Raw genomic sequence first — 10,000 nt, 5'->3', positions numbered from 1 at the left:
TCTCCCCAAGGTAATACTTAAAATCTGGCCTGTTAGTGGGCCCCCGAGGGCCAGGGTTGAGGACCACTGCCCTAGGTGATGGGGTAAAAAAAAAAAAAAACACCACATTTCTCTGATGTTCATTGAAGAACACAGCTCCTGATCTTCCTAACCATTGGGTTATACTGCCCCCTACAGGAGTAGGACACTAGGCAGAAAAAAAGTCTGGCTACGTCTATGGGCAGTCCCAGGGGGTGTACTCCATCTCTCTGCTATAGGTACTCACTTTTGTTACAAGCAGTGTCAGAAGAATTACAACTCCACAGAGGGGATGGGTGCTGTGTCCATCAATGAACATCAGAGAAATGGATTTTACGGGAAGTCGAAAATCCCATTCTCTCTTTCGTTCATTGATGGACACAGCTCCTGATCTTCTTAACCATTGGGACGTCCCAAAGCAGTGTTAAACATGAGGGGTGGGAACAGCGAAAAAGAATTCCCAAGGCTAAACTGTAGCCAACCAGGTAAACAGGAGCTCAACCAAAACTGGACCTCACCTGAGAAAAACAATACACCCTCAAAGAGGACCAGGTCCTCTAAACAGCAGCCTGCAAAACGTTGCGGCCAAAGGAGGCATCCACAGATGCCAACACATCCACTTTATGAACTTTGTGAAAGTGCGCACAGACGACCAGGTGGCCGCCTTGCAAACCTGCGGCACTGAAGCCTGATGACGGAAGGCCCAGGAGGCACTGAGTGCCCGAGTAGAGTGCGCCTTGACAGGGAAAGGAAGAACCTGACCCGGCCTCGATGGAAAAGGCCTGGATCAACGTCTGTCTGATCCACCTGGAAATGGTCGTAGAGGGAGCGGACAACCCTTTACAAGGCCCATCCATGAGCACAAATAGTCTGATTTCCTAAAAGACTCCATAGCTGTCAGGTCGCCCTATCGCCCGGACCACATCCAAGGCATGCAAAGCAACTTTCTGCGGATGTTTAGGTCTGGGACAAAGGGAAGGCAACACAATGTCTTCATTCAAATGAAAATTAGAGACAACCTGAGGAAAGGACGACGGACAGGGCGAAGAACCACCTTATCACTGTGAAACACTAAGTAAGGGGAACGACAGGGTAACGCCGCCAATTCTGACACCCTGTGCCCAGAGGTGAAAGCCACCAAAAAGACCACCTTCTGGGATTGTGTAAGCAGGGGAATCTCTCAAGATTCTCAAAAGGAGGCTTCTGCAGGACTGAAAGCACCAAATTGAGGTCCCAAGCAGAAATAGAGACTGCACTGAAGGTGTCAAGTGCCTAATGCCTCGTACACACGCATCGATTATTGGCTGGGAATTTTCGGCCAACGTCCGATCTGCCGATTTTGGCTTGTTAGTATGATGCTTTCGACAACCGACTCCGACTTTTCGGCCAAATAAAATCTGGTGTGCAGGCTATAAAATTTTTGTTGGCCATCAACACAACGGCCGATTTTTCGTCAGTCAGTACAGATTTCGGCAGACAAAAATCTGATGAGCAAGACTGGGCATGCTCAGAGAAGAGAAAACACACGGAAAGTAAACCAGCACATGACATCACTTCTGAAGTAGATTTTTGTTGACCGAGAAAATTCGTGTGCAGTCTAGGCACATTCCAACCAACAAGACACCACTCTGGACAAAAGTCGGACGATCGGTCGGCCGATAATCGTTGCGTGTGTACAGGGCATAACTCCCTGAAGAAAAATACGCACCAAGGAGTGTGTGGCCAAGGGCCGTTAAACGAAGACTGCTAAGGCCAACACCTGACCCTTGATAGTACTCAAGGCCAGTTTCTGCTCAAGCCCCCCCCCCCCCCCCCCCCGTTGAAGGAAGGTCAAGATCTGAGCCACTGAACATGAACCCCAAGAGACTCACACCACACAATGTACGTCTTCCACGTACGATAATAGACCTTCCTAGAAGTAGATTTCCTAGTTTTTAACAACAACGAAAAAAGTATTATCTGCATTTTGACGATAAGAGAAAAAAGTGCCAATAAGGACGCCAAAAACGTCATTGTCATGCAAGTCAAAAAGCACATCAAACACGTAACACGTCTGCGGTTTCCATGCATTTCAACAGGGAGTCGTGTTTTTGGTGCGGTTTTTTTAACTGACCAAAAATGCAGCAAGCAGGATTTTTAACACCACAACGGAAGTGCGACAGACCAGTGTGAAGACATACATAGAATTTAAAGGGATACATTTTTCTTGAGCTTTTCTTGCGCTAAATGAGCCGATAATGGCCGACAAATTCACCTTCATTTAAATTCATGATATTAATTAAAAAGTCGAATGCACTTCTGCTCTGTATGCCATTCTGGGAGCCTTCAAGGTCAAATGGATGCCTTTACCCTCTATCCACTACAGTATCTCACAAAAGTAAGTATACCCCTCACATTTTTGTAAATATTTTATTATATCTTTTCATGTGACAACACTGAAGAAATGACACTTTGCTACAATGTAAAGTAGTGAGTGTACAGCTTGTATAACAGTGTAAATTTGCTGTCCCCCTCAAAATAACTCAACACACTTTTTCCATATGACAGATCTAGATTTCTGTTAACTTAGATCAGGGCCCAGGGTATCCAAATTTTAGCCCCCTGCAGAATTGCATGCAGGCCACAGTTAGGGTTGGGTTCCCCCAGCTTTGTTGTCTTTCTTCAAGTCAATTGGTTGCTAGGACTGCTGGCATTCTAACAACTAATGACTTGCTTGCCCCAGTAAGAGGATGGAACTTCCGCCGTTCATACCTGCTCTACCTCTTGGCTCCCACCCTACTGCTACACTGACCACAGCCATGCAGTAAGCAAGGTAAGGACAGACCACTGATAGGGGATGGAATATGAGAAGGCTCTGATATAAGTGGAGTTCTGTTGTAAGGAGGTGGGGGGTGGACCCTAATGCAATGGAAGCCCTGATGGGCACCCAGATGCAAGGGGGGCGCCGGCGGGGACCCCGATGTAAGGGGGGCTCTGATGGGGACCCTGATGTATGGGGGGCTCAAAAAGCGGACTCTGATGTAAGGGGGAGGGAGAATCCTATGAGGTCACTGATGTAAAGGGGGGATCCTATGGAAAACTCTAATGTAGGAGGCGCTCAAGTGGGTACTCTGATGTAAGGGGGGCTCTATTGGGGGCCCTGATGTATGGGCAGGTTCCAAAGGTGGACTCTAATGCAATGATGGGGTCACTGATGTAAAGGGGGGCTCCTATGGCAGACTCTGATGTAAGAGGGGCTCTAGTGGGGTCCGTAATGTAACATAGGCTCTGATGGGGACTTGGATTTAAGGGGGCTTCTAAGCAATGTTCCCTTTAAGCTGCACGCAAGCGCGAACACGCAGTCTAATTGAAGGTCCCCGTCCCGCGCAGCACAAATTCAGACCGCGCAGCCGCAGACGACGTGAAGGTAACCGGGCAGCGGTTTTACTGTGGCGGCCGGGGAGCAGAGCAGTGCGCCCGAGCTCGCCCATTGTGTGACAATAGCGAATGAAAATTCGCTATTGTCACACGGATCCTCCTCTTGGCCAATCAGGGAGCGGGTCCTCCCGCTTCCTGATTGGCCCGAAAGGCAAACCCCATGCCATTGGCCGAGGAGGAGGCGGGAGGACTGAGGAGATGCGGGGACTGAAGAGAAGCTGCCGTGAGGTAAGTGCACGGGTCTCGCGGGGGGAACGCTGGCATCTCTGCATTGATTGGGGGCAATGCTGTGGGCACTCTGCATTGATTGGGGGCAATGCTGTGGGAACTCTGCATTGATTGGGGGCAATGCTGTGAGCACTCTGCATTGATTGGGGGCAATGCTGTGGGCACTCTGCATTGATTGGGGGCAATGCTGTGGGCACTCTGCATTGATTGGGGGCAATATAAGATTTTTGATGAAATTGCTCAGTCTAAAGATTTGCGCTCAGAAATTTTTTTATTTGCTCAGCACAGTAAAAAATTAGAGGGAACGTTGCTCCTAAGGCAGACTCTGATGGCAACCCTAATGTAAGGGGGGGGACTGCTAAAGGCTAACTTTGCTTAAAGGCGGGCTCTGATGGGGACCCTGATGCAAGGGGAAGGAGGGGGGGGACATTGCTTTGTTTTAATTAAACTTTCACTTTTGTTCTGTATCATAACATACCGATAAAAAAAAAAAAGAGATCCATGTAATATTAATTCAAAATACATTTTTTCCAAATCAAATTTTTTTTTTTTTGGTCCACAAATATTTGTAAAATAAATTAAATATGTAACCCTCATACTGAAAGGTATGAAGAATTCTGGTTTAGACGTTTTATGTGTCATTCGTCTGAGGGTATCACCTTAATCTGTAGGGAATGTCTGAATGAAGATCTAATGTTTGCCTGTTCAAACATGTTGAAAAAGTCAACAATTTCCATGGGGTGTACTTATTTTTTTTCCATGGCTGTATGCCTGAGCCAATGAGCTGTCCCAGGACATACATGATGAAGGCTGCCAGCCAATGATCCTGGATACAACAGCTGTCATACGCAGGATTCCGGGCTGTGGTTACCTGTCCAGCTCGGGGTGATTGCTATGTATAGTCAACCGAGTCTGACTGCCAAATGAATGGCATTTCAGCTTCCAGCAGTCGGCCGCACTAAAAGACGAGTCTCTTCTTTCACCAAGGTCATGTGGTCTACACCGCTGACCGCACACCGCGATAATCAATCTGCACAGCATGCTGGGTGTCCCCAAATGAATGGGGAGTGCAATCAAAGGCAAAGCCAAATTCTCATTTATTTTATAATCAATTATTTTCAAATGGCAAAGAAGTTTTCAACAAAATGTTGGCGACCTTGCTGAGTGTACAGCCTGCGTTAGGGTCTCGGCACAGTATACTTATCCAAATCGCTATCAGCTTCTTGCAGTCCACTGTACAGCACAGCTTAGACTGGGAAAGAGAGAAGCAGCACAACGAGCCAATCAGTGCATGTACTGACAAGAAGCATGCTGATAGGAGGAGAAAGCAGAGTGACAGTTTAGCTCATCTCTGTACTGCCTTGTCCTTTCACTGTCCAGTCACAAGGTGGGGATAGACAGGGGACCTAAATATGTTACTCAATGTAGTAGAGAAAGATTAGGTCCCCTTCTCTGCCAGACTGTGTAAATCTCAAGCTTGGATGAACAGAATTACAAATCCATTAAAGTAGTTCCCTCATATTTAATTGCATCTGTGTAATTAGCTGTTTGCCCACAATTCAGCCTTCATTTATTGTCCGGTGTGCCCTCCTGTCCTGGTGAGGACTTTGCCCTGATTCTTATAATCGTGCCACAGGGACAGGAAGCAACTTCTCTAGTGCGGTCAGACAGACCGAATAGTACAATGATTTTTTTTTTTTTTAAGTTTTTCCAAGATTGGAAACATCTCCAATTTATCCTGTAACTCCTTTCAACCAGGGTGCCTTGAGGTTTTGTTCAGGGGTGCCTTGGCAAAATGCCTAAAAGTTGACCAAAAATTGTATACAAGTCGAAACATGGATGAAGCCTGCCTTATAGTTACATAAAGCCACAGGTTTTCATTGTGCAACTTTACAACCTTCTACCTGCCAGCATCCTAACAACCAATGACATCATCAGTTGATAAGGAGGATGTCAGTCGCCTGCACAGCATCCTTGTTTGACCCTCCCTTGTCTCTCTCCATCAACATTGGGGTCACACCGATGGAGAAAAAACTGAGGGAGAAGAGAAACATTGGAATACTAGTCAGTTTCACTTTTCAAAAGTGAATTTGCTTTGGAAGAATAAATCACCTCCAACGTTGGGTGTCCTACTTGTGTGGATGTTACTGCATTATGTAAAACTATTAGAATATTTTTACATTTTAGAATGGGGTGCCTAGAGACTGTCCATAATTTATAAAGGGTGCCTCGAGACTGTCCAGAATTATTAAAGGGTGCCTCGAGACTGTCCAGAATTTCTAAAGGGCGCCTCGAGGCTGTCCAGAATTTCTAAAGGGCGCCTCGAGGCTGTCCAGAATTTCTAAAGGGCGCCTCGAGGCTGTCCAGAATTTCTAAAGAGCGTCTCGAGACTGTCCAGAATTATTAAAGGGTGCCTCGAGACTGTCCATAATTAATAAAGGGTGCCTCGAGGCTGTCGAGAATTATTAAAGAGTGCCTCGAGACTGTCCATAATTAATAAAGGGTACCTCAAGACTGTCCAGAATTTCTAAAGGGCGCCTCAAGACTGTCCAGAATTTATAAAGGGTGCCTCGAGACTGTCCAGAATTATTAAAGGGTGCCTCGAGACTGTCCAGAATTATTAAAGGGTGCCTCGAGACTGTCCAGAATTATTAAAGGGTGCCTCGAGACTGTCCAGAATTTATAATGGGCTCCTTGATTGAAAAAAGGTTGAGAAACACTGCTGTAACTGACAAAATAACACTCTGGCCCTAAGCAGCAATACCCTCACTGGCCACCAGGGCGCTACTGTGAATAACCATGGCAGAGAACCTGATGAATTTTAGATGGGCTATAGAGTCAACAGCCTTGGCAGGCAGGTCGATAGTTGGATCTGATGTTCCTCTGGGATTTGGGGGGAGGGTACCTCTGATTCATCAGTTAAAAGATTTAATAAGTAAAACAAATGTGTACATTTTAATTAAATTAAAAGTGAAGTGTAAGAGATTGAAAATACATACATGTATATTTTACTTGACAATGGTAATGAATGGGGAGGGGGGTTGGGTTATTGGAATACAAGCATGATACCCAGGAGTAGAACTGAGAGACAGTGCATGATTATAATTGGATCTCACAGGTATGTTCATATCATACAATATCAGATCAATACTGTCTGTGCCAGCTCTGACATATGAGCTCTTGCCATGCAGCAAACCACAGATGTTTGAATTATACAGGGCACCGCGACCCACCATGACAGGCAAGCAGCAAAAAAAGGGCTGGTGGCTCTCTTGTCAGAAGTGACAGTAAAATATACCAGATAGTACATAAAAAGAGGACTAGGGGCTACTGTCCTGCCAGCTGGGCACTAGTACAGAGCAATGACAGCACAGTGCCCCATCAGTATGGAAGCTGGCCAGGAGCGCTCATGCCATAAAGAGGTACCAACTAGGACAACAAGGGGAAAGCCTACATCAGGAGCGTTAGGGTGATCTGGGGTTTGGAGGTTTCATGTAATTTAATGACTTAGGGGTACTAGGGCAAAATGTCAAGAGAGGTTATGTCAAGCTGTAGCGCCAAGTTCTTGGGGCAATCACATAAATTTGGAGATCTCATGGTGAGCAGTAAGTCAAGGCCACCTGGGAAACCAGGAGACAAAATGTCCCATACCACGCAGAGGATCAGAGCACAGGGGCATTCAGGAATCTGAATCTCCCATACAATGCTGACGGGGGGGGGGGGGGGCAAAAAGGACAGAGATTCTCCCAAATTTTGCAGGGGATCAGGGCACAGAGGTAATCAGGAGTCTGAATTTAGAATACCATGACAATGATGGGGGGCACTATGGACAATTGGGAATCAATGTCCCATACCATGCAGGGGGGATCTGGGCACAAGGGGGTATTCAGGTTTTAGAATGTCCCATACCATGCAGGGGATCTGGGCACAAGGGGGTATTCAAGAATCAGAATGTCCCATACCATGCAGGGGATCTGGGCACAAGGGGTATTCAAGAATCAGAATGTCCTACCATGCAGGGGATCTGGGCACAAGGGGTATTCAAGAATCAGAATGTCCCATACCATGCAGAGGATCTGGGCACAAGGGGTATTCAAGAATCAGAATGTCCCATACCATGCAGGGGATCTGGGCACAAGGGGTATTCAAGAATCAGAATGTCCCATACCATGCAGGGGATCTGGGCACAAGGGGTATTCAAGAATCAGAATGTCCCATACCATGCAGGGGATCTGGGCACAAGGGGTGTTCAAGAATCAGAATATCTCATACCATGCAAATGATAGGGAAGGGGGGTGACAAGGGAGACAATGAGGAGACAAATCAGGAATCTGAATCTTCCTTACCATGCAGACAATGGAGGGGCACAGGGATGATCAGGGGTTAAACTGTCCCATACCATGTGGGCACCAGGGCAATCAGGAACCAGAATTTCCTATACCAGGCTGGCCATGGGGAGCACAGGGACAATCAGGTGTCATAATGTCCCATACCATGCAGATGATGGGGGCATCAAGGCATTCAGAGTCACTAATACCACACAGTAAATCAGAGACACCAGTGGATCTTACCTTGGGGCAGGCGGAGGAACCCTTGCTGCTGGTGACAGTGGAGGTGGTTGGGGTGGGTACGCTGTGCCCGGTGGCCCCGTGCCTGCCCTGGAGGTGTGCCAGCTCTTTCCTCAGCAGCTGCTTCTGGTGGAAGCTGAAGGCCGGGTGATTGGTGGCCATGGTGAAGAGCAGCAGGAACTCATCCCCAGTGCGTCCATCGTTCAGTTGCAGGCCCAGGTTGTTGATGATGGAGTCCATGTGAGTAAGGGTCCGGCACAGCACCCCTGCCGCCTCCCGGTTTTCCGAGGCAAGCAGGGCCAGCGACACCAGCAGCTTGCTGCGAACAACCTCGTCACTCAGGTTGGTGAGGGCGGCCAGATCAGCCGAGTTGTTTGCTTTGATCTCCGAGTCACGCAATGAGTGGTAGTCTTTACGGGCCAGATCCTCCAGACAGGAGCCCAGAAAGCGCAGCTCCAGTGGTAGGCAAAGGTCCAGCAAGCCACACAGGAACTCAATCCGCTGCCAGGAGCTGAGCTCGGAGAACCAGCGGTACACTGTGTCCCTCTGCACAGGGCAGCGAGCTTTTTCCACCATGGTGACACGCCAGATCCAATTCTCCTCCGTGTAGGGGGTCACCGCCGCTGCTGCATCCTAGGCGATTCAATCATTGCACCTACCGGAACACAACACACACTGTTACAATGTAACACTGAAGAGAAATGACTGCCACCCCAGGAGAGAGCACCCTACACTGACCAGAAGAGGAGGTGACACCCCATCATTATCACAACATTGCCCTGGGAAGGGCTGACACCCCTTCATTTATCAAACACAATCCAGAGAAGAGGATGACACCCCGACATTATCCCGACACTGTCCAGGGGAGGGCCGACACCCCTTCATTTATCAAACACAATCCAGAGAAGAGGATGACACCCCGACATTATCCCAACACTGTCCAGGGGAGGGCTGACACCCCTTCATTTATCAAACACAATCCAGAGAAGAGGATGACACCCTGACATTATCCTAACACTGTCCAGGGGAGGGCTGACACCCCTTCATTTATCAAACACAATCCAGAGAAGAGGATGACACCCCGACATTATCCTAACACTGTCCAGGGGAGGGCTGACACCCCTTCATTTATCAAACACAATCCAGAGAAGAGGATGACACCCCGACATTATCCCAACACTGTCCAGGGGAGGGCTGACACCCCTTCATTTATCAAACACAATCCAGAGAAGAGGATGACACCCCGACATTATCCCGACACTGTCCAGGGGAGGGCTGACACCCATCATTTATCTTACCCTTTATTTAACATAGCTCAAAGGAGGTGGGGTGACACCCCATCATTTATCCCAACATCACCTTGGGGAAAAGCTGACAACTCATCATTTATCGTATACTGCCCAGTGGGGAGTTGACACCCCACCATTTACCCTACACAGCCCAGGGGAGGGAGGATGCCATCATTAACACCACCTGGAGAAAAGTCTGACAACCCATTATTTACCTTGCACAGCCCAAAGAAGGGGGAGACACCCCATATTTATTCAAACACCACCCAAGAGAAAGGCTGACACCACCTCATTTATCCAACTTTACCTGGAGGGGGCTGACACCCCACCATTTACTTGAAACAGCCCAGGGGAGGGGGGTAGCAGCCAACTTATCTCAACACCACCCAAGGGAAGGCCTGACACCCCATTCTTTATCATACACCCACCACTTCTCTGCACAGCCTAGAGGAGGGGGAGGCACCCCATCATTATCCCAAC

General features: G+C 48.0%; 1 protein-coding gene across 2 annotated transcripts in view; it reads right to left on the bottom strand.

The window, feature by feature from the left end:
- The window catches only part of ZCCHC14 (zinc finger CCHC-type containing 14), an 87,025-nt gene that overhangs the window by 63,867 nt on the left and 13,158 nt on the right, over window positions 1–10,000 (bottom strand). For both annotated transcript variants that reach the window (XM_082270404.1, XM_082270405.1), the window contains exon 2: window positions 8,235–8,886. In XM_082270404.1, coding sequence (XP_082126530.1) covers window positions 8,235–8,807 — 573 coding nt within the window. In that variant the 5' untranslated portion in view covers window positions 8,808–8,886. The remainder of the gene's footprint in view (window positions 1–8,234; window positions 8,887–10,000) is intronic.

This window comes from Pelophylax lessonae (assembly GCF_965119305.1).
Source record: "Pelophylax lessonae genome assembly, chromosome: 10".
Lineage (NCBI taxonomy): Eukaryota > Metazoa > Chordata > Amphibia > Anura > Ranidae > Pelophylax > Pelophylax lessonae.
Note: the sequence above shows the minus strand (reverse complement) of the source record. Positions and strands in the feature narration are given on the sequence as shown.